Source organism: Mirounga leonina, unplaced genomic scaffold (genome assembly GCF_011800145.1).
Source record: "Mirounga leonina isolate KUSES-001 unplaced genomic scaffold, KU_Mleo_1.0 Mir_91, whole genome shotgun sequence".
Lineage (NCBI taxonomy): Eukaryota > Metazoa > Chordata > Mammalia > Carnivora > Phocidae > Mirounga > Mirounga leonina.
Genome location: NW_023270839.1, coordinates 21,677,854 through 21,705,700, shown reverse-complemented (window position 1 = coordinate 21,705,700; position 27,847 = coordinate 21,677,854). Strand labels below are relative to the sequence as shown.

The 27,847-nt window shown below is 39.8% G+C and overlaps 1 protein-coding gene across 4 annotated transcripts; it reads right to left on the bottom strand.

Moving 5' to 3' along the window:
* Positions 1-773: 773 nt before the first annotated feature.
* SPATA5L1 (spermatogenesis associated 5 like 1) lies at positions 774-21,478 on the bottom strand. Of its 4 annotated transcripts, XM_034993929.1 has the most exons (9): positions 20,189-21,456; positions 18,492-18,677; positions 12,557-12,715; positions 9,308-9,517; positions 8,574-8,798; positions 6,552-6,555; positions 4,209-4,339; positions 2,875-3,000; positions 774-1,062 (listed from the first exon to the last, which is right to left on the bottom strand). In XM_034993929.1, the coding sequence occupies exons 1-9, from the start codon at positions 21,281-21,283 to the stop codon at positions 895-897; spliced, it is 2,304 nt and encodes a 767-aa protein (XP_034849820.1). In that variant the 5' UTR covers positions 21,284-21,456; the 3' UTR covers positions 774-894. The 4 variants fall into 4 exon arrangements, 3 of the variants coding, with proteins under 3 accessions (XP_034849820.1, XP_034849819.1, XP_034849818.1); XM_034993928.1 differs by lacking the exon at positions 6,552-6,555 and having other exon boundaries at positions 8,606-8,798; positions 9,410-9,517; positions 20,189-21,451; XM_034993927.1 differs by lacking the exon at positions 6,552-6,555 and having other exon boundaries at positions 8,606-8,798; positions 20,189-21,449.
* Positions 21,479-27,847: the final 6,369 nt, after the last annotated feature.

Here is a 27,847-nt window from a genome sequence, read left to right as displayed (position 1 = left end):
TCAGTTAGTGGAGCATGCAACTCTTTTTCTCAGGGTTCTGAGTTCAAGTCCCACAATGGATGTAGAGATTACTTAAAAATAAAATCTCAAGGAAAAAAGAAAAGAAATAAACCCTGAAGTATTGAGGGGTAGAGGGGCATGATGCATAAAATCTATTCTTAAAAATACTGTGTGTGTACATATATGTGTGTGTGTGTATGTATATATAAAAAAGGAGGGAGAAAGCAAATATGGCAAAAGGTTAAAAATTGGTGATTCTGGTTTAAGAGCACATAAGAGTTCTTTGTATTATTCTTGCAACTTTTCTGTAAGTATGAAATTGTTTCAAAATACAGTTAAAAAAAGCAATCAACCCAAAACAAACAAAAGCAACCACCATTCCCACTATAAAAATCAACATACAGGGGTGCCTGGCTGGATCAGTTGGTAGAATATGCACTCTTGATCTTGGGGTAATAAATTTGAGCTCCACATTGGGTGTAGAGATTACTTAAAAATAAAATCTTAAAAAAAAAAAAAATCAGGGGCGCCTGGGTGGCTCAGACGGTTAAGTGTCTGCCTTTGGCTCAGGTCATGATCCCAGGGTCCTGGGATTGATCCCTGCATCGGGCTCCCTGCTCAGCGGGAAGTTGGCTTCTCCCTCCGCCTGCCACTCCCCCTGCTTGTGCTCTCTCTCTGACAGAGTCTTTAAAAAAAAGTCAACATACATATACTTTCTTCCCAAATTATAGTATTTTAATATACTTTTTAGAAATAAGATGAACTTTAGCTTATCAGGTACAAAGTTTTTTATTTACACGAAATAACGCACACAAACTCTAAAAGTGCGAAGCTGCAAACTATAAGGCAAATTTACACTTAAATTAATCCTTGGTCAGGGGTGTAACATAGTTTTTAAATATCCTCTAAGTTAGAAAATCCTTGTTTCTGAAATAAGTTCTCATATAAAGTCAAGTCCTTGGGACTTAAGGACGGCTTTACAGTCTTCAGTGATTTTAGAAAGTGCTCTTGTTTCACGGTGGTTGCTTCTAGTCCATTTTCTTGCAGAGCCAGCAAGGCAGCCTATAAGAGACAAACAACAGGAAATAATTAATATGCTCATTTTTTTTTTTTTTACAAATTATGGTAACACTTTATTTAAAGAAATTTTTTTTGAAGATTTTATTTAATTTGAGAGAGAGAGCACAAACAGGGAGGAGGGGTTGAGGCAGAGGGAGAAGCAGACTCCCTGCTGAGCAGGGATCCCAACATGGGGCTCCATCCCAGGACCCTGAGATCATGACCTTAGCCGAAGGCAGAGGCTTAACTGACTGAGCCACCCAGGCGCCACCACAATTTATGGTAATACTTCAAAATCTGAGGGTAAAACCTCAGTCCCACTTCTCAGAATTCCAATATTCATGACATTAAAAATATTAAAAAGTTAAGTAAGATGATTAAAAGTTTGTCTTAACAGACCATAATTTCTTCTACATTAAATTCTAGCCTTAAGTGGGAAAAAAGAAAAAGCCAAGTTGCAGCAAAATATATAAACTGTGAGCCCATTTACATATTTAAAGATGAGAGACTATCTTCCTGGTTTCACAGTAGGGAGTTTTTAAACAGGACACAGCACTGATCATAAAGGAAAAGATCAAACACATACTCTATGACACAGCAATTCTCTTTGTAGGTATATACATATATAAAACAGACATATCTACACGTATGTACTAACAGACACATGCAAGATTGTTCATAGCAGCATAATTTTTTTTTAAAGATTTTATTTATTTGAGAGAGAGAGAATGAGAGAGAGAGAGCACATGAGAGTGGGGGAGGGTCAGAGGGAGAAGCAGGCTCCCCGCCGAGCAGGGAGCCCGATGCGGGACTCGATCCAGGGACTCCAGGATCATGACCTGAGCTGAAGGCAGTCGCTTAACCAACTGAGCCACCCAGGCGCCCCAAAGCAGCATAATTTATAACAAAAAAGTAGTAACCCAAATGTTCAAAAAAATGGATGAATAAATGCAGTATATTCATAAACCAGAATATTACAAAGCGATGGAAATGCACAAACTACCACTATACGCAAAACCACAGATGAATTTCACAAACATAATCTTGAGTTAAAAAAGCAAACATAAAAGTATATATGGTCCTATTTATAGAAAGTTCAAAAGCAGACAAAACTAATCTCCAGTGCTAGAAGTCAGGAGTGTGGTTCCCTTTTGGGAGGGAGACTGGGAAAGCCCCAAGAGAAGCTTCCAGGGCATTGATAATGTTCTCTCTCTAGTTATACAAGTGTGTTCATTTTATGTTAATTTAATGAACTATATCCTAATGATCTGTGCTTTTTTCTGAATAGTACATTTAATAAAAGTTTATGGAAAGGGAAACACCTACGATGGCTTCTTTTGCTCTCAAAATAAAGTCTAAATCCCTTAAAGTGGCTTACAAGGACCTGTGTGATCTGGCCACTGTCCAGCTCTTCAATGTCATCTCTCACTCCAGTCGTCCACACATTTTGTTCCCTCTGCCTCAACACCACCCCCGCTTCCCTCCCTTAGCCTTGTCAACTCTCTCATCATCCTTCCAATTTCACTTTACACATGCCCTCTCTCAGAAAGCCTTCTCTGATGCCCCCAAGTCTGGGTCGATGTCCTTCCCAGGTGCTCCCACAACACCCTAAACTTCCTGATTAACCACATATTTTCAGTTGCCAATGCAGTATTACAATTTGCCTCTCTGCAACCTGCCACAAACCTGTAAGCTCATGGAGGGGAGGGAAGGAGAGAGAGGGGTCGTAGCTGTCTGTTTCACCTTACACAGTGCTTGCCACATAGGAATCTTTTAGTAAATGCTGCCAAGTGAATGAAGATCTAATTAACTTACTTCTTTGCAAAGGTTTCCAAGATCAGCACCAGAGAAAAAACAGGTTTCTGCTGCTAGGTTTTCTAAGGAAACATCAGGCTCCATTGGCATGTTTTTTGTACAGACTTTCAAAATAGAAAGCCTGCCCTGGAAAAAAAATTAAAAACAGTATGTTTATAATCTTATAACATTTACATCTGACACAAAGCTATATTAAGATATCTTAAGTTAGTGTTTCCTGTCATACTACAGAGGAAGTTTATGTATTTATTTAATAATCAAACAATAAGAATCACTTCTGAAGAGGTAAGAAAGAATAACTCATCAATGGCTCATATGATAATGGTAAAAATAATAACATGATAAACTTTTAATACTTTTATAGTAATTTTTAAAATAGCCAACTATAGCTAAATTTCTTTAAGAGACATGATGAGTCCCTGTTCTGGGTACAAATAGTGTTATCAGACATGGTTTAAGAAGCAGAAACACGGGCGCCTGGGTGGCTCAGTTGGTTAAGCAACTGCCTTTGGCTCAGTCCCACAGCGGGCTCCCTGCTCGGCAGGGAGTCTGCTTCTCCCTCTGACTCTCCCCCCTCTCATGGGCTCTCTCTCTCTCATTCTGTCTCTCAAATAAATAAATGAAATCTTTAAAAAAAAAAAAGCAAAAACATGAATTATCTAGACACGATTTAAAAATAGACATTTAAGTCCCGCGTCGGGCTCCCTGCTCTGCGGGGAGCCTGCTTCTCCCTCTGCCTCTGCCTCTCTCTCTCTATCTCTCATGAATAAAAAAAAAAAAAAAAAATAGACATTTAAATTTTTTTTTTTTTTTTTTTAAGGAAGGAAGGAAAAAATTCATTCTTTGTTTTTAACCATTCCCTGCTGGTGGCTGTGGATGTTAAGGGCAAAGAATTACTGATTCTTTGACTATGGATACACTGTGTAATCTCTCTAATCTCAGACTTTCCCACTGTAAAATAAGGATACTGATGCAAATTATCTCCCAAATGCTTTTAACACTTTAGGATTCCTCCATTCTAGTTGTAAAATAATGGTGATTATACTTAACAAACTCGGTATTTTGAGTCTGCCACAACAATGAAATAAGGTAGAACTACTTTACTTATATGCTTATGTTTCTCTGAAAATAAGCCTAGAGTACCCAGCAAAAGCAGATCAAAATTATGATTTTTATGAAGGGCCACCAGGCAAGGGAAGACTGCAGAACCTGGTATAAGACACGTACCACATACACATATATCTAGTTTGGGATTCAATTCTGCTAGGCTCCTTAGAGCTCAGACATTGATGTGTTAAGAATCCACACACAGACTAAACATGTACAATGATTACCTTTTCATCTGGAGGTGGAATATAAATAATCTTATCTAATCTTCCAGGTCGTAACAAGGCATCATCTAATACATCAGGTCTATTTGTTGCAGCAACAATCATGACATTTCTGTTAAAAACTTCTTGAAACTCTGAGGGAAAACACCAACACAAAGTAATGTCAGTAAACTGTTAATTGTTAAAATTTTAAGAAATTATAAATCAGACGGTCCATTTATTTTTAAATAAGCATATCCTTTTCTTGGGACTGGAATGCTTATATCTCCTATCCAGACCACCTTCTTGATATCAATATATGCTAAAACAAATTATTAATCAAAGAACTACTTTGTGTGTGGTGAAGGGACTGGCCAATCCTGAGGGACATCTCTCTAGGAGATATGAGAACCAATGGAAAACCTTATACCACAGCAGAGAATATCTACCGAAGGCACGTGAGCCCCAAAGAATGATTATAACCTAAATGGATGATTTGAAAAGACAAAGCATGTGACTAACAGGTGGAGATGTATGGCTATGAATCACTGGCTCTCATGTCCTGCAAGAGAGAGATTTACTTTGCTTTTTATTTATTTTTCTTTCTAGAGACAGAAATATGACAACATAAGCTGCAGATATATAAATCCTAGATAAAGATAAGAAATACAGAAAAGCAGCCAGAGCAACACCTTACACACACTAAGCATTCAAAATTGTTTGTTGAACTCCCAACAAACAAAAGTCCAGGACCAGATGGCTTCTAGGGAATTCTACCAAACATTTAAAAAAGAGTTAAAACCTATTCTCAACCTACCCCAAAAAATAGAAGAGGAAGGAAAACTTCCAAAATCATTCTATGAGGCCAGCATTACCCCGATACCAAAATCAGATAAAAATACCACAAAAAAAGAGAACTAAAGGCCAGTATCTCTGATGAACGTTAGATGCAAAAATCCTCAACAAAATACTAGCAAACTAAATTCAACAATACATTAAAAAAATCATTCACCATGATCAAATGGGATTTATTCCTAGGATGCAAGGGTGGTTCAGTACTTACAGATCAATCAACATGATACATCAATAAGAGAAAGAACAAGAACCATATGATCATTTCAACAGATGCAGGAAAAGCATTTGACAAAGTACAACATCCATTCATGATAAAAACTCTCAACAAAGTAAGTTTAGAGGGAACATACCTCAGCATAATAGAGGCCATATAAAAAAAACCAACAGCTAACATCATAGTCAATGGTAAAAAAACTGAGAGCTTTTTCCCCTAAGGTCCGGAACAAGACAAGGATGTCCACCCCACCACTTTTATTCAACATAGTACTGGAACTCCTAGCCACAGCAATCAGACAAAAAAAAGAAATAAAGACATCCAAAACAGCAAGGAAGAAGTCAACTTCCACTATTTGCAGATGAGATGATACTCTATACAGAAAACCCTAGACTCCACCAAAAAACTACCAGAACTGAGAAATAAATTCAGTAAGGTCACAGGATACAAAATCAATGTACAGAAATCTGTTGCATTTCTATATATTAATAATGAAGCAGCAGAAAGAGAAATTAAGAAAATAATCCCACTTACAATTATACCAAAAATAATAAAATACCTAGGAATAAACTTAACCGAGGAAGTGAAAGACCTGTATTGTGAAATTATAAAACAGTGATGAAAGAAACTGAAGATGATACAAATAGACAGTCCATGCTCATGGATTTGAAGAACAAATATTGTTAACATGCCCATACTACCCAAAGCAATCTACAGATTTAATGCAATCCATATAAAAATACCAATAGCCTTTCTCACAGAACTAGAACAATCCTAAAATTTGTATGGAATCACAAAAGACCCCAAATAGCCAAAGCAACCTTGAAAAAGAAAAACAAAGCTGGAGGCATCACAATTCCAGATTTCAAGTTATATTACAAAGCTGTAGTCATCAAACAGTGTGGTACTGGCACAAAAATAGACACACAGATCAACAGAACAAAACAGAAAGCCCAGAAATAAGGCCAGAAATCAGCCCACGATTATACGGCCAACAAATCTTTGACAAAGGAGGTAAGAATATGCAGTGAGAAAAAGGCTCTTCAACAAATGGTGTTAGGAAAACGGGACAGCAACATGCAAAAGAATGAAACTGGACCACTTTCTTGCTTTTAAAGAAAAAAGATTTATTTATTTATTTGAGAGAGAGAGAGGAAGAGAGAAAGAGCATGTGAGCGGGGAGAGAGGCAGAGGGAAAGGGAGAAGGAAAGAATCTTAAGCAGAGCTCGGAGTCCAACGCAGGGCTCAATCTCAAGACCCGGACACCATGACCTGAGTCAAAATCAAGAGTTGGATGCCTAACTGACTGAGCCACCCAGGCACCCTGAAACTGGACCATTTTCTTAAACCATACACAAAAATAAACTCAAAATGGATTAAGGACCTCAATGTGAGACCTGAAACCATAAAAATCCTTGAAGAGAGCACAGGTAATAATTTCTCTGACACCAGCCATAACAACATCTTTCTTGTCTCCTGATACAAGGGAAATAAAAGTGAAAATAAACTATTGGGACTACCAAAATAAAAAGCTTCTGCACAACAAAGGAAATAATCAACAAAACAAAAGACAACCTACTGTATGGGAGAAGATATTTACAAATGACATATCCAACAAAGGATTAGTACCCAAAATATATAAATAACTTATATAACACACACAAATAATCCAATTTAAAAATGGACAAAAGACATGAACAGACCATCTCTCTAAAGACATACAGATGGCTAACAGATACATGAAAAGAAGCTCAATATCACTCATCATCAGGGAAATGCAAATCAAAACCACAATGAGATATCACCTCACACCTGTCAGAATAGCTAAAATCACAAACACAAGGAACAACAAGCATTGTAGAGAAAAAGGAACCCTTGTGCACTGCTGGTGGAAATGTAAACTGGTGCAGCCACTGTGGAAAACAGTATGGAGGTTTCTCAAAAAATTAAAAACAGAACTACCCTATGATCCAGTAATCACACTACTGGGTATTTACCCAGACTATGAAAACACTAATTCGAAGGGATATATGCATCCCCATGTTTACTACAGCATTATTTATAATAGCCAAATTATGGAAGCAGCCCAAGAGTCCATCAATAAAGATGTGGTGTACACATACACACATACACACACACACACAGGAATATTATTCAACCATAAAAAAGAATGAAGTCCTGCCATTTGCAACAACATGGATGGCTCTAGAGTATAGTATTATGCTAAGCGAAATAAGCCAGTCAGAGAAAGACAAATACCATATGATCTAACTCATGTGGAGTTTAAGAAACAAAACAAAGGAAAAAAAAGAGAGACAAACCAAAAAAGACTCTTAACTATAGAGAATAAACAGAGGGGAGGGGAGGTGGTGGGGGATGGGGGAAATAGGTGAAGGGGATTAAAGAGTACACTTATCTCGATGGGCACTGAGTAATATATGGAATTGCGGAATCACTGTATTGTACACCTGAAACTAATATAATACTGTATGTTAACTACACTGGAATTAAAAAAAAAAAAATTTCTTTTAAATTGAACTGAATAATCAGAGTGGTTCCCCAGTAATGTGATCTCTCAAAGTAGTGAGTTCCCTATATCTGCAAGTATTTTAGCAGAGGCTGACTAAATACTGGTCAGATACTGTAGAAGGAATTCCTGCATTATGAGAAAATTTCATTAGAATACCTCATGGGTCCCTTCAAATTCTAGTATCATATGTTCTTAAGGAGCTGTAAGACTCTCCTTCCATGGAATGATTTTTTTCAAATGGGAAACAAGGTTAAAAACAATGAAAGAATAAATGAAAAATTATCCATTGGATAACTTAAGGATATCAAACTCTATTTAGAAAGAGACTCTGAAAGGGAGGAAGGGACTTCCACAGGTCATTTTCATTTCATTATAACTAAGGAAACCCATTACTCAAGAAAATTGGAAGTTTTAAATTACTAAGATCATTAGTAATAACAATGTTTTGTTTTGTTTCATATAAAAATTTTTAGAAAGGGATGAACACTGGTTCTTCAGGATATAAAAATAAGAATAAATTCCCTTTTCTATTAGCAATGTGTAAAGTTATGTTTCTAAATCTTAGGAAAAATAAAATTCACATTCATATATATTTAAGATAACTTACTACAAAATTTACCTCCTTCCTAGCCAAATCACAATTTTTAGCAGGTCTGTAGAAATCCAAACAGAGTCAAACTGAAATTATATAATTTGTTCTATGAGATGCATCCAGCATAGGAAAAGCTAGTGTATATGCACTGTATTTAATGCTGGCCTGGGTTTTTGGTATATTCTGGCTAATAAATACCTCTTCATTTTTTTTCAGCTCCTTGTATTTACCCTGTTGATCTGATTTACTTCCTCTTCTCTCTATAGTCTTCAGTCCCACACCATCTAATTCATTTAGAAGAACAGAAAGAACACGTTCTTGAACATTACATTCTGTTCTGCTGATGGATCGAGAGCCCAAGATTGAATCAATCTCATCCAAAAACACAATTGCTGGAGTATTTGCTCTTGCTTGTCGAAATACCTTTGTTTAGGAAAATGAAATTATTGAAAAGCCACACATTATTTAATATTCCAGTGAATATATGCTTTCTGCATTACTACTTATAATTTTTAAAATATAAAAAGAGAAAGATGCTAAATGTCTAAGAATTGGGGAATGAATAAATAGAACAAGAAACAAGTCAGTATTACTACAGGTTAAAAATCGTATTTTCAAAAAATACTTAATACTATGGAGTTTTAAAAGTGATAATGATTAAAAAATCATGATAAAGACATAATCTACCCTCAATCTTAAAAGAAAAACAAAAAAAATAAAGCAAATTCACCAAAATGTTAACAGTAGGTAGAGATTACAAATGATTTCTTTGTGATGATTTCCTACATTTCCTAAATTTTCTATAAACAAATCTATATAACTTTTCTAATTAATAAAAAGGCCAGTAATATTTTTAATAACTAAGGTTTATCCTTAAAGCAGGCCATGAAAATTCAAAAGGACACTTAACTACATGGGGAAAATAAACAAACCTGAGACAAGACTTTTTCTGAGTCTCCAACAAAAGGAGAAAAGAGATCAGCACCGCTCACGGAAACAAAAGAACAATGACAGCTTGTGGCCAGCGCCCTCACCAGGGTGGTTTTAGCACATCCAGGGGGACCATACAGGAGAACCCCCTTTGGTTGTGTCAGGCCCATCCGGACAAATTCCCGAGGGAATTTTAGAGGCCACTCGATACTCTGTAGGTACACAAAAAGAGACCGTTATTTTAGTGTAATGATAAAGCATCAAATAATTCAGTAAATTCATTTGTCCACTCAATAATTCTTAGGTATCTGTTATAAGCTGGAAATGCAGTTCATTCTCCATGCACCAACCAGTGATCTTATAACCTAAGTCAGATCATATCATTTCCTGCTTAAAATCCTTCAATGACCTCCCATCAGAATTAGAATAAAATCCAAATCCTTCCTGCCAGTCATTATAAGGCTTTACATAGCCTATTTCCCAAACACCCATTCTGTTCCCATCTTAGGGCCTTTATTTGCTATTCTCTCTCTATCTGAACACTCCTTCAAGTTCTCTATGTGGCCATCCCTCATCATTCAGTCTCAGCTCAAATGTCATTTTCTTGGAGAGGTCTTCCCTAACCACTCTAAAGCAGAACACCCACCCCCACTCCCCTAGCCACTCTACGCTACTGCCCATCTTTTACTTTGGGAGCACTTACTCATTCACTATCTGAAACTATTTTTCCATGTTGATTTTGTCATTCTGCTCCTGCTAGAATGTAAATAAAGCTGACCTCTAAATAGCCATACATAGGGGCGCCTGGGTGGCTCAGTAGTTAAGCGTCTGCCTTCGGCTCAGGTCATGGTCCCGGGGTCCTGGGATCGAGCCCCGCATCGGGCTCCCCGCTCGGCGGGAGGCCTGCTTCTCCCTCTCTCACTCCCCCTGCTTGTGTTCCCTCTCTAGTTGTCTCTCTCTCTCTCTGTCAAATAAAATAAAATCTTAAAAAAAAAAAAAAAAAAAGCCATACATAGAATGACACCTTCACAAAGTCGGCACTCCACAAATGTTAACTAAATAGTAAACAAGTCCCCTTTACCTCTGAGGTAGGTGATTTTATTATCATCATAATTTTACAGATGCAGAAGCTCAGGCTTACAAAAGTTAAGTAACTTGCCCAGGTCTTATTTCTAGTGAGGCAAGCAGAACTGAGACTGACCCCAGGCAGTGTAGATCAAGAAGTACAAACTCTTAACTACTGATGTATTGCCTTTCTATAAAAGATAAGATCCCTGTACCAAGGGAACCCAGATTTTAGTTGGGGAGACAGACTTGTAAACTAACAATGAGGCCAGCAAAGGGCATTCCACAGAGAAGGAACAGTACACACAGAGACACATGAAACTCTAATTCATCTCACCAGTAAGCAGGAACAGAGGGGGAGAATGGGGGAAGCAAGGAACAAGAGAGTTGAAGTGGAAGGAGTCAGACTGTGCTGCACCTTGAAAGTTTTAGTCAACATTGAGGAAGCAGTATGGGGAATGGACTGGGAAGAAATAAAACCAGAGGAGGGAGACCAGTTAGAAGTCTCTTGGAATGACTCAGGCTACAAAAATAGTAAAGCCTGATGTGTCACAAGCAGTGGCAATGGTGTCAAAGGGATGGACTTGAAACAAATGTAACTCTTTTATGCAGGGACTATGTTCTAAATCCAGAGGCGAAGTTGCACATACATATGACAGGACCCAGGCATTTAGAAGATGGGTTTCTTTTTTTTTTTTTTTTAAGCTTTTATTTATTTGAGAGAGAGAGAGCATGAGCGGGGAGGGGAAGAGCAGAGGGAGAGGGAGAAAAAATCTGAAGCAGACTCTGCACTGAGCACAGAGTCCAACATCGGGCTCGATCCCATGACCCTGAGATCATGACCTGAGCTGAAACGAAGAATCAGACGCTCAACCAACTGAGCCACCCACTCACCCCTAGAAGACGGGTTTCTGACTTATCACATGGGTGGCTGGCTGTATTCACAGAGGTAGGGAATCCAGGTATGGTGGTGGGACTCCTTAGCTGAGTTTTGGACATGCTGAGTTTGAGATCCCTGTAAGTTACCTGGTAGGCAAGCAGCTAAGCAATGCTGATGATCAAAAGAACTATCTGCACTGGATATAAAGATTTTCGAGTTAACAGTTTTCAGGGGACAGTTGAAGCCCTGGATATTGAGATCATGGACTCACAGAATGGAACCAGAGGCCTCCCAGGAGCTTGGAGCACTAACGTTTAAGGTATGGGGAAGGAATGTTCAGAAAGGCAGGAAAGCTTACCATCTCCAAGCTAAAGAAAGAGTGTTTGCAACAGGAAGGTGTAGCTAATCTCTCATGTACTTCATGAAGAGTAAATGAGACAATGCATGTAAAAAATTAGGGAATATCATAAATGCACTGATCCACAGACATAAGGATTCTACGATTCAATGCAGAAATAGCTTCTAGTTAAGATAAATAAATTATAGTGATACTCATAAATCAGTCTTTTGTATGTGCAGTTAGAGAAACCTAGTTCTTTATGGCAGGATCACCTGAAGGTAAATTAGCAAAATTAACTTCTGAAACTGAAATGCAAGTGAGAGCCTCTGGAAAGCTGTGTCCCTCACATCCACAGTGAGAACCAGTAGGCCCCCAGGCCATACTGTGTATTATAATTTTGTGCTTTTACCAGTCTCAGGGCAAACTCAGGCCTACAAACTAAAAATCTGGATTTTACCACCCACAAACTAAGAACCATTTTTACATTTTTAAATGCTTGGAAAAAAAAAAATCAAAAGAATATATTGTGACATGTGAAAATTACGTGATTTCAGTGTCCATAAATAAAGTTACCAGAACACAAGTAATGATTACGAATTATCTACGGCTGCCTCCGTGCCATGAAGACAGAGCTGAGTGGTTGCAACAGAGACTGGATGGCCCACAAAGCCTAAAATATTTACTCTCCGGCTCTCTACAGAAAAGTCTGCTGATCCCATTCAATATGATAAAGCCTTTAAAGCAAAAACAAACAAAAGAAAGGTGAGGTAGGAAAGTATGAAAAATGGTATTTGATGCCTACAGAAGACCAGTTAAACCAGGACTAAAAAGGGCCCCTTGGATTGTGACGTTAGGATGGCATGACTGATGGCAGCCAAGACAGTCTCAGCAACTGCGATTTGTCTTCATCACAAAAGTGGCACACTTAAACCCTACCATTCTACTGGCGTAAGCAAACTCGATCACCTGTTTTAACTTCAGTTTGACATCTTCGAGGCCACCAATCTGCTCCCAGCCAACAGGCTTGATGTCCATCAGCCCAACGATACTTCGAAATGATGAGGGTTGAATCTTTTTAAAAGCTTCAAGGAAGTCCGCTTCATCAACAGCCGGGTTGTCCTTGTTCTGAAGAAATATGCCCCCAAAAACAAAATCAGGACCAAAAATTACGTGGGCCTTTTTTGTGGTATAGGAGCACAATTATTTCTTTTCTTTTTTTTTAAAAAAACCTTCTTTTGAATTTATAAATCTATTTTATTATAAAAAATCTTTCATACACAAGGCAAAAGAATTAAATGTCTCCTCCCCCAGCTCTCTCCACTGTGCATCTCTAGAGGATGGCAACCGTTTCCTATGTACCCCAGCAGTATGTTTCACAACAGTCCGGATATACACATCCTTTCAAACAGATACATAAGTGGGACCCTATTGTATCAATTAACCTGCATTTTTCACTTATATTAGAAATCTTCTCTTACCAATTAATACAGTTCAACCTCACTCTTTTTGATAACTGCAAAAGACACCATTGTATAAGGGTACCATAATTTAACTGCATCCTTCTGTTGTATATTAGATTGTTTCCAGTCTTTCGTTATTACAGCTGAAAATGTTTGTGCACATGTTCAAGTATTATATATAATATTTCCTCCAAGTAGAATGCACATTTACGATTGTGACAAGTATTACCACACTGCCCTCAAAGCTGTACCGCTAATATAAAGCTCTTCTTCCCATACCTCTCCAGCACTGGGCATTACCAAACTTTTAAATTTCTGCTAGTGTGACAAAGGAAATGGTACTCACTATCGTGTTAATTTCTTCAATCAACAGTGAGGTAGAGGGAATATGGAATTAGAAAATCAGCTTTTTTACAATCACATACAGTAAAGACTGATCGGGGCAAGAATCATCCATGGATGCAAAACAAGGGGAGGGGAAGTGTGACAAGGAACGTGATCTCAAAGGGCATCCTCATAGATTTCTTATTAGTTGCAAAGGGAAAAATAGCAGCTATACCATGGAGAAACTGGACAAAACCCTGACTGGTTGATCATATCAATCACCAATTAGGAACATCACCAATGAGGGGCAGGGAGACATCTTGTCCTTTCACATGTGATACCTTAAGAAGGACACACCATCACTTATGGAGTATTCCAAACTGGCATATGTAACCTGAATCTATGAAAAAATATTAGACAAACCCAAATTGAGAGACATTTTATAAAATCACTAACCTGCATCCTTAAAAACTGTCAATGTAAAATATCTCATTAAAAAAAAAAAAGCTGGGGCACCTGGGTGGCTCAGTCGGTTAAGTAGCTGCCTTTGGCTCAGGTCATGATCCCAGGGTCCTGGGATCGAGTCCCACTTTGGGCTCCCTGCTCCATGGGGAGCCTGCTTCTCCCTCTGCCTCTCTCTCTGTCTCTCATGAATAAATAAATAAAATCTTAAAAAAAAAAAAGCTGGGGCGACTGGGTGGCATAGTCAGTTAAGCTTCCAACTCTTGGTTTCGGCTCAGGTCATGATCTCAGGGTTGTGAGATCAAGCCGTGTCAGGTTCTATGCTCGGCAGGAGCTGCTTAGGATTCTCTCTCCCCCTCTGCACTCCACCCCACATACTTTCTCTCCCTCTTTAAAAAAAAAAAAAAAAAAAAAAATTGGGGCGCCTGGGTGGCTCGGTTGTTTGAGCGACTGCCTTCAGCTCAGGTCATGATCCTGGAGTCCCAGGATCGAGTCCCACATCGGGCTCCCTGCTCAGCAGGGAGTCTGCTTCTCCCTCTGACCTTCCCCCCTCTCATGTGCTCTCTCTCTCTCTCACATTCTCTCTCTCAAATAAATAAATAAAATCTTAAAAAAAATAAAAAAATAATAAAATAATAAAAAAAAGGCTAAGGGAGAATTGTAGATTAAAAAAAACTGAAAACCAAACACAATGAACTAGATCTTGTACTGGAGGGAAAAAAATGCTAAAAAGACTGAGACAACTACCAAAATCAGAGTATGGGCTGTAGATCTGATGATGTTTTGTTTCTGTGTTAAATTTCCTGAGTATAATGATTATACATAACCACACTGTGGTCTCATATGGGACATACTTTTTCTTAGGAAATGGATAATGAATGGGTTATGATGTATGCAACCCATCCTCAATTGATTCAGAAAAAGTAAGTAATATGTGTATACATATACATTTAGAGACAGAGAAAGAATGATAAAGCTGATTTGGGAAAATGTTAAAAACTGATGAATTTGGATGGAGGGTTTAGCAGGATTTCTCTATTTTGCAACTCTCCCTAAACTTTTTAATTATTTCAAAATGAAGAGTTAAAAAAAAAAAGATTAATTTTTTAAAAATTTATTTATTTATTGTTCACTTTGGCAGCACATATAACTAAGATTTATTTATTTATTTTAGAGAGAGAGTGAGACAGAGTGCATGTAGGAGAGGGAGAGGGAGAGAGAATCTCAAGCAGACTCTGCACTGAGCACACCCGAGGAGGGGCTTGATCTCACAACCCTGAGATTAGAACCTGAGCCAATACCAAGAGTTGGACGGTAAACCGACTCTGCTACCCAGGCACCCCTGAAAGAGACTAATTTTTAAAGAAAGTGAAGTTGAGGATTTTCATGTTTGCTGGCTACTTGTAATCCTTTTACTGTCTACTACCTGTTCTTATTTTATTACCCACTTTCTCTTGGATTGTTGGTCTTATTGATTTGTTAGAATTCTCTCTATATCAAGGTAATTGGTCCTTTTGTCATAGGCCAAAAGTATTTTTCCCAGTCTGTCTCTTGTCTTGTCTTTGTTTATGTATTGTTTTGCCATCCCCAAATGGTCAAATTAATAAATCATTTCCTTTTTGACCATTAGGTTTTATGTTATGCTTAGAAAGGCTGGGTTTGGGGTGCTGCAGTTGGTTAAGCATAGGGCTCTTGATTTTGGCTCAGGTCTTGAAATCAGGATTGTGAGATCCAGCCCCACCTTGGGCTCCATGCTCAGCATGGAGTCTGCTTAAGACTCTCTCTAAAATAAATAAATAAATCTTTAAAAAAAAAAAAAAAAGGTCATCTTTACTTTAAGATTATATTTTAGAGAATCTTTCTTATAATTTCCTTGATCATTCTAGTGAACCAGATGTTTTGTTAAAAACTGCTTATATTTATAATACTATTATATTTAAGATTTACCCTCATATCAAATTCTTTAACACATTCCTTGGCTGCCCTCAGTAGCAGCAGCAGCCCCTCATCTGCCTGAGGGGCAAAGAAGAAAAAGATGAAGCCAGTACCTTCCCAGATTCCTGTCCCTTCTTCCTTCCACTTCCCTTGGTTGTTTATGAACTCAGTCATCACTTGTAAATATGGCTGGGCAGGCCCCTCCTGAAGTAGCAGCTGGCTGATCCACCTAAGCCAGGGTGCTTAAGGTCACACCTGGAACCTCAAAGCAGAGGGAATCCTACATGTAAATCTCCCTTCCCAGCCCCTGGTACTCTCCTCCTCCCTTCATAAGGCATAGAGTCTCACACCTCTATGCATGAGAAGTGTTATTCAATGTTCAAGCAGCTTTGGTTCTAAACCCAGAAGAGGACTTACAAGTTCACATAACAACTTCCCCACCTTCAGTGTATGTGTAAAAATAAATGGAAATGAGGAAGGATGTAAATTATGTAGGTAAAAAGGTTTTCAAAACTTTGGATGATAAATCATCTTTTTATAATTTAAACAAACTCAAATTGATTTTTAGAAATTACAAGATCAAAGGACAATTTTAATGTTATAATAGTTACAACAGAGATTGAAAACTTCATCTCAGAATCCTCAGGGTACTGAAATTAAGTTTTTTCTGAAGGGGTTTAGGGATTAAGGATTACTTATTACATATAAGGTGAAGAGATTTTCCAATGCATAGTGTTGAAAACTATTATATTTAAGCTAACAACCTAAATATTTCTAAGAAAGGTAGTCATGAATTAAAGATTTCAATATCGGGGCGCCTGGGTGGCTCAGTCGTTAAGCGTCTGCCTTCGGCTCAGGTCATGATCCCAGGGTGCTGGGATCGAGCTCCACATCAGGCTCCCTGCTCTGCGGGGAGCCTGCTTCTCTCTCTCCCACTCCCCCTGCTTGTGTTCCCTCTCTCACTGTGTCTCTCTTTGTCAAATAAATAAATAAAAATCTTTAAAGATTTCAATATCAAAGACAAATTTAAAGATTTTATTTATTTTTTTGAGAGAGAGAGACAGAGATAGCGACAGAGATAGCAAGAAAGAGCAAGAGCAGGGAGGAGAGGGAGAAGCATGGGGAGCCCGACACGGGACTCGATTCCAGGATGCTGGGATCATGACCTGAGCTGAAGGCAGACACTTAACCGACTGAGCCACCCAGGCACCCCTCAAAGATAAATTTAAATAAAAATTCCAGGTGCCCAATCTTCTCCTGGGTTAGAAAAGGTTATCTTCCCCACAGAATATTTATTTATTAACAAGAAAGGAAAAAACAGATGCAATGAGAACACAGTATTTCTGTGATCCTCCTGCCCAAAATGCAAAGCTGAATCAAATCATGAGGACACATCAGTCAAACCCAAACTAAGGAATAGTCTACAGAATAAACGACCTGTAGTCTTAAAAAATTAGCCATATCCCTGGTTAAACAACCAACTCTTGGTTTCAGCTCAGGTCATGATCTCAGGGTTGTGGGATCCAGCCCCACACTGGGCTCCACGCTTAGCACAGAGTCTTCTTGTTCCTCTCCTTCTGCTCCTCCCCCAGCTCACACACACTCTCTCTCTCTCAAATAAATAAATAAATAAAATCTTTTAAAAAAATTAAAAATTAAAATTAAAAAGGTAGCCATAAAAGAAAGATTAAAGAATGGTTCTAGATTAAAGAGTACTGGGGAGCCTGGGTGGTGCAGTCAGTTAAGCATCTGACTCTTGGGTTTCAGCTCAGGTCATGATTTCAGGGTCCTGGACTGAGCCCCGTGTCAGACTCCAAGGAATCTGCCTGAGCTTCTCTCTCTCCTTCTCCCTCTGCCCCTCCTGCTCATGCTATCTCTCTCTCTCTCTCTCTCTCAAAAATAAATAAAACCTTGAAAAAACAAAAACAAAAACAAAACACTAAGAAATGATGATAGCTAGATGCAATGTGCAATCTTAGATTACTATTTTCTTTTTTCCTTTTAAAATTTCTGCTATAAAGGAAATTATGGGATAGTGAAATTTGGATAAAGTCTACAGATATTAGGTAAAAGTCTGTCAGTATTAATTTCCTCATCTTGATAACTGTACTGTGGTTAAAGTCTTTGTTTTTAGAAAATATACACATAAGATTTTAAGGTTAATGGGCCATCATAGCTGCAGTATATTCTCAAATGTTTCACGTTATACATATATATATGTATATATATATAGAGAGAGAGATATCTATATGTAAATATATATAAAAACACAGATGAAGAGAAAAAGATAAAGTAAAACTGGTAAAATGCTACATTTGGAGAATCTGGGTAAAGTATATACAGAAATTCTTTGTACTATTTTTGCAACTTTTCTCTTAAGTCTGAAATTGCTTCAAAATAAAGAAAAATTAAAAAGAAATATGTTTGACTCTTCTGGGCCACACTGTCTTTTTCCTGGCTGCTCTGGGCTTTGGCACTAGGGAGTTACTATGGGAATGAAGGAACATGCCCTAGTAGACCTGGAAGACTCAGCCCTCTATCCCCACGTTCAGTCATATGCTAGTCCCAGGGAGATGAGATGTAAAAATATACATAAGAAACAGCGGTGGAAGGTATTTAAAGTTCCAAGAAAATGTACTTACCACTTGTTTAATCCCTAAATTAGTTTGTTATGGTAATGAAAAGATCAACACACAGGGTCATACATCAATACTTCCTACCTTCTCACTATGAAGGAGAGCATGCAGGGCAGCCTCCCTACAAAGTGCAGTCAGGTCCGCACCAACATAGCCAACTGTCATTTCTGCAAGGAGGCTCAAATCGACTTGACTGGAGATGGGCATCTTTGAGGTAATCACTTGGAATATTGCCTTTCTTTGTTTAAGTGTGGGAGTCCCAATGACAACCTATATGCAAAGAAAAAAAAAATTAAAGTTTCCACAGTTTAAAATATTATGTAATATTTTTATCCTCTCAAATGTGTATAACTTAGTGAACAAATTTGCAAGCAGAACTATGTACTCTTAAGCATACCACAGATTCTGAATATATTAAAATCCTAATTTTCCAGAGGAATAACAATGGCTAGATAGTTGCACAATGAAAATTACATATAGATCTTCCTCAACTTAAGATGGGGTTACATCCCAAAAAAATTCATCGTTAAGTTGAAATTACAGTAAGTGGATAATGCATTTAATATACCTAACCTACTAAATATCACAGCTTAGCCTTGCCAACTTAAATGTGCTCAGAGCATTTACATTAGCCTATGGTTGGTCAAAATCATCTAGCACAAAGCCTATTTTATAATAGTTTTGAATATTTCATAAAATTTATTAAATACTGTATTGAAAGTGAAAAACATAATGTTTGTATGGGTATAAAATGGTGGTCAATATGTTGATTATTTACCCTCATTATCTCGTGGCTGTCAGCAGCATAAGAGAGCATCTTACCGCATATCGCTAGCCTGGCAAAAGATCAAAATTAAAAATTCGAAATAATATTTTCTACTGAATGCGTATGGCTTTCAGACCATCATAAAGTTGAAAAACCATTAAGTTGAATCATTTTAAATTGGGGGCCCTGTGTAATTGATTTAACAACATTTTGTTATTTTTTTGAACCTACCAAGTTCTGCGAGCCAGGGATGCAGCAGGAAACCAGATAGTCTAGATCCCTGCCCTTAAGGATTTTATTCAGGAGACAAGTACCAGATAGCGCAAAAAAGAAATCTGCTCAAGTTCGGCACAGATTAAGCTAACAGTGTGCAATTATTATCCATCTCTTTAGAATCCTAACACAAAGTTCAAACATCACTTAATCACTATTCAAACTATTTCATCAAGAATCAATTTGGGACTAAAGTTTATAAAATAGAGGGCAGCTTTGAATACTCAATCTTCCCAGCAACTCAGGGAGCAATTGTGGGTAATTTCTCACTTGCGGGACAGGATGCTGGTGTCCCCACAAGGAATGAATAAATTCAGAATAGTTAATGCCTGCTTTGATCTAGTTCTTTCCGTCCTTCTTCCTTTTTATTTCAATAAACTTATTTCTTGAGGCTATCCTACTTTAAATTCTTATTCCAAATCCACAAGTGTTTAATTACTATGCTTACAGCTGACCTAGTTCCCTTAAAAACTAACGTCACTGATTGTACTCATCTTCAGGACCTGCACAACAAAACTAATCCCTAAAGGCCACCTTGCTTCTCGGAACAATTTGACTCTGGGCTAAAACAGGTCCCGGCTCACAGACTGCACAAGGGCAGAGACCGTGTTCTCTGCATTACAAAAAGCCCCACTCCAGCCCGACTGCCAAACCTAAGTGGCAGAACCCTCGGGGCAGCCAACCAATGCCAGAGGAGGCCCGGGTTCCAGGGACAAGGGGCTGAGAGCCCGGGCCTATTTACCTCTCGGTCGAATCTCCCCGGTCGGCGCAGCGCTGGGTCTAGAGCGTCTGGCCGGTTGGTGGACGCCACCACCACCACCTCGCGGTCCCCACTGATGCCGTCCAGCAGCGTCAACACCTGGGCCACCACGCGGCTCTCGGCGGCTCGGTGTGGGCCGCCCCGACGGGGACACAGCGCGTCCACCTCGTCCAGGAAGAGGAGGGTGGGTCTGCGACTGGCCAGCTCCCGCGCGCGCTCGAAGACCTGCCTCACGTTCTCCTCGGTCTCCCCGGGCCGCGCGCCCTGGAGCGCGGGAGCGCTCACCGCCAGCAGCTCCGCGCCCGCTTCCCGGACCACGGCCCGCACTAGCTGAGTCTTGCCCACGCCGGGGGGGCCCGCCAGGAGCACCCCGCGAGGCAGTGCTAGCCCCAGGGCCGCCAAGGTGCGGGGGTAGCGGAGCGGGAGGCGGAGGAGCTCCCGCAGCGAGTCGGCCGCCTCCGAAAGGCCCCCCAGGGGCACCTCGGCCTGCGGCTCCGCTTCGGATGGAGGCACGCCGCTGAGACTGATGCGGGTGCGAGGGGTGACCAGCCCGGCCGGGTCCGGGCTGGGCGCCCCGCTGACGATGTGCAGCGCGGCCACGGGGCCGGGGGCCCCCGGTGGAGCGGCCACCACGTGGCCCCGGGAGACCGGTCGGTTCCTCAGAAGCTCCTGCGCCGCCTCCAGCACCGCGGCCGGATTCAGGGCACCGGGTGCGCCCGCCCGCTCCCGCAACACCGGCCACACGGTGAGGAGCCGCAGGGAGGGGCAGGGCACCAGGCGGAGGCTGCGTAAACTGAGACTCCCCCGGAACCCCGAAGCCCCCACAGCCGCCCCGGGGCTCGCACACTGCGGATCCAGTTGCACAAAGCCGTCTGCTCCATCCCGTCGCAGCCAGGCGGCGCAGAGACAGGAGCCGCCGTCGGGCAGAGAGATCTTCACCGCCGAGCCCAAGTGTGCGCCCAAGGCGCGGAAGGCGGCCGGGCCCAGGCGACAGCGCTGCGTGCCCCGGTCCCTAGCGTCTAAGGGTAGCACCTTTAAGAGCGGCTCTTCGGGAAAGGAGCCTGAGTCCGGAGCCATTGTACACACCCAAGCCCAAGCCGAGGCAAGTGGGGCAGGAATTCCACCCGGGCGGGAAAAGCGGGTACACCGCGCTCCCCGGCCGGAAGCAGGTGACGCGCATGCGCCAAGGATGACTCCGTTGCTAGCCCAGGAGTGGAGGCTGAAAGGGCCAATCGGGAAGTTGGATGATGCTCTGGCTGTTGGTGGTGTGGTGTCGGATTTGACGAAACCCAGTGGCCCATTCCGGGGCTGTATGGAAAAGGCCTTAGTTACGGGTGTCTGGGAGGCCTCATAAACGAGCTTCAGGAGGTCATTAAGCATATACATAGGTGATTTAGAGAGTCCCCCGCATAGCGTACTCTCCCTGCTCTCAGACGTGAGCATCACCACCAGTGCTTTGTGAACGAACCTCAGGCGTCTCTGTGGGCACAATATTTTGGAGTGCTGTGGTGCTAATATCTAAGGCGACTTGGAGGAGCTAAGAAATACAGCCTTGGCGCCTCCCACGGATCTGGGTTCTAACGTGTTCAGAAGGTCCAGGCATGCCTTTCCTACGGCAAAGCACCAGCACTGCCAAGAGAACAGCACAGTGTAGCATTTTCAATCCCTGGGAGAGAGGAGAGAAGGAAAACCAGGCCATCTGACATTTGGTGGCACACAAATATATTCTGCTCAGATTCTTTACTCCTGTAGGGGCCACTAGCAGGCAGGCCGAACTGTACCACAATGGCGTATTATTTTGAAATGAAGCTACCTGGAGAACAGCTCGTTCAAGGGCACTCAGACTCTCCACTGTCCCCCGAAAGCAAGAAGGAAACTCCCATGTGAAAGGTACCATCTCTGTCCTAAGAAGTAAGAAGACATCCTTATCACCAGAGATAAGAACTTTAAAGCTGAGACAGCTATAGAAACAAACCTTGTGCCTTTTTTACTAATCTACTACCTCGGTCCAAATTCCACTTTGAATTCCATACTAATTAAAGCTCCCAAACATCTATTTTATTTTATCCTGTCAATTCCTCACAGATTTATTGTCTTTTTGTCTAAAAAGCGTAAAAACTGCCTGCCTTGGTCATTGCTTTGGTCTCAATTTCATTATTGGGCCTCTGAACACATAATAATAAAACTTTGGGGGTTTTCCCATTAATCTGTCTTGTGTAAATTTCTTACTCCAGCTGAGAGACCTTGAAGGGCAGAGAGAGACTTCTTCCTTCCCTACACTTCTCTGCATGTTCTTTGACAACAACTTAATCATAACCTCTTCTGTTCATCTGATAAGTGCTTACTGACTATTTGGCGCACAGCAGTATGAAGGCCTGTATCAGAGGCGATGCCTGTCGACATTATTAAGACTACTGCCTGCTATTCTCTTTCCGCCTTTCTTCTCCCTTCCCCACAGGGGATTACACTTTTTTTTAACTTAAAAAAAATTTGTAAGTTTATTTTAATTCCAGTATAGTTAACATACAGTGTTATATTAGTTTCAGGTGTACAATATAGTTATTCAACAATTCTATACATTACTCAGTGCTCATCATGATAAATGTACTCTTAATCCCCTTCATCTATGTCACCCATCCCCCCACCTACCTCCCCTCTGGTAACCATCTGTTTGTTCTCTATAGTTAAGAGTCTGTATTTTGGGTTCTCTCTCTTTTTTTTGTTGTTCACATATGAGTGAAATCATATGGTATTTGTCTTTCTGTGGCTGTTTTTATTTTGCTTAGCATCATACTCTTTAGCTCCATCCATGTTGTTGCAAATGGCAGGATTTTAATCTTTTTTATGGCTGAATAATATTCCATTGTGTATATATACCATATCTTCTTTATCCATTCATCCGTCGATGGACACTTGGGCTGCTTCCATAATTTGCCTATTGAAAATAATGTTGCATTATTTACAATACTTCATATATCCTTTCAAATTAGTGTTTTCATATTCTTGGAGTAAATACCCAGTAGTATGATTACTGGATCATAGGGTAGTTTTATTTTTAATTTTTTTGAGGAACCTTCATACTGCTTTCCACAGTGGCTGCACCAGTTTGCATTCCCACCAGGAGTGCACAAGGGTTCCTTTTTCTTCTCAGGCTTGTTAATACTTGTTGTTTCTTGTGGTTTTGATTTTAGCCATTCTGACAGGTCTGAGGTGATAGCTCATTGTGGTTTTGATTTGCATTTCCCTGATGATGAGTGATATTGAGCATCTTTTCATGTGTCCATCTGTGGTCTTCTTTGGAGAAATGTCTGTTCATGTCTTGTGCCCATTTTTTAATTGGATTTTTGGGGGGTTTTTTGGTGTTGAGTTGTGTAAGTTCTTTACATATTTGGGATACGTTTATTGGATACGTTACTAGCAAATAGCTTCTCCCATTCAGTAGGTTGTCTTTTAGTTTTGTTGATTATTTACTTTGCTGTGCAGAAGGTTTTTATTTTGAGGTAGTCCCAATAGTTTATTTTTGCTTTTATTTCCCTTGCCTCAGGAGACAAGAAAGATGTTGTTATGGCAGGTGTCAGAGAAATTACTACCTGTGCTCTCTTAAGGAATTTTTATGGTTTCAGGTCTCACATTGAGGTCCTTAATCCATTCCGAGTTTGTTTTTGTGTATGGTTTAAGAAAGTGGTCCAGTTTTCACAACACCATTTGTTGAAGAGACTTTTTCCCATTGCATATTCTTGCCTCCTTTGTCAAAGATTAATTGACCATATAATTGTAAATTTGTTTCTGGGCTTTCTATTCTGTTCTGTTGATCTATGTGTCTATTTTTGTGCCAGTACCATACTGTTTTGATTACTACAGCCTTGTAATATAACTTGAAATCTGGAATTGTGATGCCTCCAGCTTTGTTTTTCTTTTTCTTTTTTTTTAAGATTTTATTTATTTATTTGAGAGAGAGCATGAGAGAGAGAGAGAGAGAGAGAGAGAGAGATCACTAGTAGGGGGGAGGGGTAGAGGGAGAAGCAGACTCCCCACTGAGCAGGGAACCCGATGTGGGACTCGATCCCAGGACTCCGGGATCATGACCTGAGCTGAAGGCAGATGCTTAACTGAATGAGCCACCCAGGCACCCTTTTGTTTTTCTTTTTTAAGGTTGCTTTGGCTACTCAGGGTCTTTTGTGGTTCCATACAAATTTTAGGATTGTTTGTTCTAGTTCTGTGAAAAAATGCTGTTGGTATTTTGATAGGAATTGCATTAATCTGTAGATTGCTTTGGGTAGCAATATTTGTTCTAGAGGATTACTCTTCCTCTGTATCAGCTGGAATACATTTCCTATCCTATTTAATTCTGCTCAGCAAAAAGAGTTCCAGACCTTCAAAGTCAAGAAAATATGCCTGTTTTTACCTTATGCACATCTCTCTACCTCTATTTTTCCCACTTCACTGCAACCCAAATTTATGTGATTACAAAATTGAGATTGCAGACAGAGTGCTTAAGTCACTTGGGGGCTGGTGGATTTCTTTCTGCTTATGCAAATAATCTATTGTGGAGTCTATAGCAATGTCTTCTCAATAGAAAGTATTGTGAGATCTGGGATCTTAAGACCAATGCCAGTTCCCCTTGCTCTGCTCAAATCTCAGGGCAGACACTATGCCTGACCGCTGGATTCCACATTCCCTTAATCTGGTTTCTGCTGTATGTTTCCAGCTCAGAGCTGGAACATCTTAAAAGGAAACAGGAGGGCACCTGGGTGGCTCAGTTGGTTGGGCGACTGCCTTCGGCTCAGTTCATGATCCTGGAGTCCCTGGATCGAGTCCCGCATCGGGCTCCCTGCTCGGCAGGGAGTCTGCTTCTCCCTCTGACCCTCCCCCCTCTCATGTACTCGCCCTCTCTCATTCTCTCTCTCTCAAATAAATAAATAAAATCTTTAAAAAAAAAAAAAGGAAACAGGAAATAGCATAGTAAGGGGAGGTTCTGACCTGGGTAAGTCACCCATTACATACCATTTTGTTCTTTCTCTCAATCTTATTTCCTTCTGTTCTCTTTGGAGAACAAAGACTCCAAACTCAGACTTTTCAAGAAAAGTTTTGTATTTTCTAAAATAAAAAGCCAATATTTTTACTAGCCCCTGAAGGTGTGAATAAAATGTCCATCAAGTTATTCTATCATACTGCCTGTACCTCACAGATGTTCTTTTATTCTGGTCCCAAGAAGCTTTGAGGATCAAAAAAAAGGGGGCATGGCAGAAAGAAGACTTAATGAGGACATGATAACTGCCTTAAATATGTGAAGGATTATAATGTAAAAGAGTTGGTAGATTTATGTATATCTACAGTGCAGAACTAGCCAGGAAGTAAAAGGTTAATGGAATAAACATAAGAGTCTCTCTTCATATTTTGAGTATGGTTATGTGGAAGAGGTAGGAGAATTTTTATAAGATATAGCTAAGGAGCATAACCAAAGTCAACATAAATAAAGTTAAATCAATCTTAGAGTTTTCTGCATTTGATGCGAAGGAAACTACATGATGCTTTGGGCTCCCTGACCCTGTAGGACCCATATACCCAGGAAATATTTACTTCACCCTCTCTCTAAAAGGTCCAGTTCTCACCTTAGCTTGCAAACAAAAGCAACCAGGAATCCTGTTTCTGGGCCTTCGGCCCTTATCCACACACTCTTAGCAGAACTATAACTAGCTTTTCCAGTCAGCCCGTGAAATCCACTGAGTCCATTTAGGTCAAAGCATTTGCAACACTATTATTTCAACTATCTTACTGCCCACATTTATTCTACCAATGATAAATGACAATAGTCTTTTAATGATCAATGACATAGACTTCTCCTTGTGGAAAACCATTCTAATAGTTGTGTTGTTCTTTTGCTTATTTGTTTTTAAAGATTTATTGTATTTACTTATTTTAGAGAGAGAGAAAGTATGTGTGAGGGGGGAAGGGGCAGAGGGAGAGAATCTCAAGCAGACTCCACACTGAGCGTGGAGCCTGACGTGGGGCTCGATCCCACAACCCCAAGATCATGACCCCAGCCGAAACCAAGAGTCAGCCGCTCAACTGACTGAGCCACCCAGGCTCCCCTGCTTATTTGCTTTTAATATGACCCCAAATTTGGTGATTCTATGAACTGGAGTACCAATTAAAGTGCCAAAAGGTTGGACCACTAGAGGGAGTCCAAAACCAAATAAGCCAGAAGGCTACAGGATTGTTGATACTGAAGTATTCTCATCTGCGCTTCTATTAGATTTCCCAAGATTCACACCCAGGTGTGTGAAACGGTCTGTTGTCTATACAGTTACTTATTTTCACATAATTTCTAAATGCCTCAGTCCATGTAGAACTCACTTTCCAAGTTATAATTTAATTGCTGTGTTAAATATCAAAATGACACTCTCCCCAATCCAAATTTACTGGTGGATCAAAATCCAAACAAAATGAATTTATCTTGTGATAGCCTAGAAATAATTTTAGCTCTGAGCTGTTTCAGATAGGCTTGCTAAACAAAATCTTTTATGAGATTTTTGCATTTAACAAATAGTTCCTCTACATTTTAGTTACTTCATTCAAGGTTACACTCTCTCTAATATTAAACTATAAGCATTCTTCATTAGCCAGAAGTCTAAAATTCAAAAGAAATAATTGGAACCTGTTTATTTTTTAGAATAATGACTGTACATTATTTTTGTGTCTTCAGCATCAGTAATGCTACATATTAAATAATATTTCAGGATGTGAAACATACCATAATTATAAAAAATTTAAAGAAAATGGTTAAGTTAGTAGTATGAGTCATGAATGCTAATCTTTCTTATGTTTCCATTTTCATGTTATGTTCAACCCTAATATATTTGAACAGTAGTAATGATTATAAGTTGTAAAAATAAGTGTAGAGAATCATTTAACCACACTTGAAAATGCATGATTTGCAAATGCTTTCATCTCAACATGCTCATGCAGATATATCTAGTGACTCATTTCCACAGATACTTAATATGCCAAACAGTTTCTTATTTTAAAGCATATAGTGAAAATCCTCTAAAATAGGACATCGTTAAAATTATTCTTTGGGGTGCCTGGGTGGCTCAGTCGTTAAGCGTCTGCCTTCGGCTCAGGTCATGATCCCGGAGTCCTGGGATCGAGCCCCACATCGGGCTCCTTGCTCGGTGATCCTGTTTCTCCCTCTCCCTCTGTCTGCTGCTCCCCCTGCTTGTGCTCTCTCTCTCTTTCAAATAAGTAAGATCTTAAAAAAAGAAAAAAAAAAGAAATCTTGGCTGGATTACAAATGATCTGCAGACTACGGTTCACAGAACAGCATTCGTAAAGTCTATTCTTGCAAATTTTCCAGAAACTACTTGTTTCATCATTTTTGAGAAGTTAAGTCTTTAAGATAATTATCCTCTATGATGTTGGTTCAAACTATTCAACTAATGAAAGTAATACTATCCATGTATTTATTAAACAAATATTTATTGAACATCTACTTTGTGCTATCTACTGTCCCAGAGGCTTAGTGTATGGTGGTTAAAAAAAAAAAAGTAATTCTTGCCTTCATGAAATGTATAGCTTAGTGGGGAAGTCAGACATGAGAGGACTCAATAAGTGAATAAACCAGATAATTAAAAGCGATGA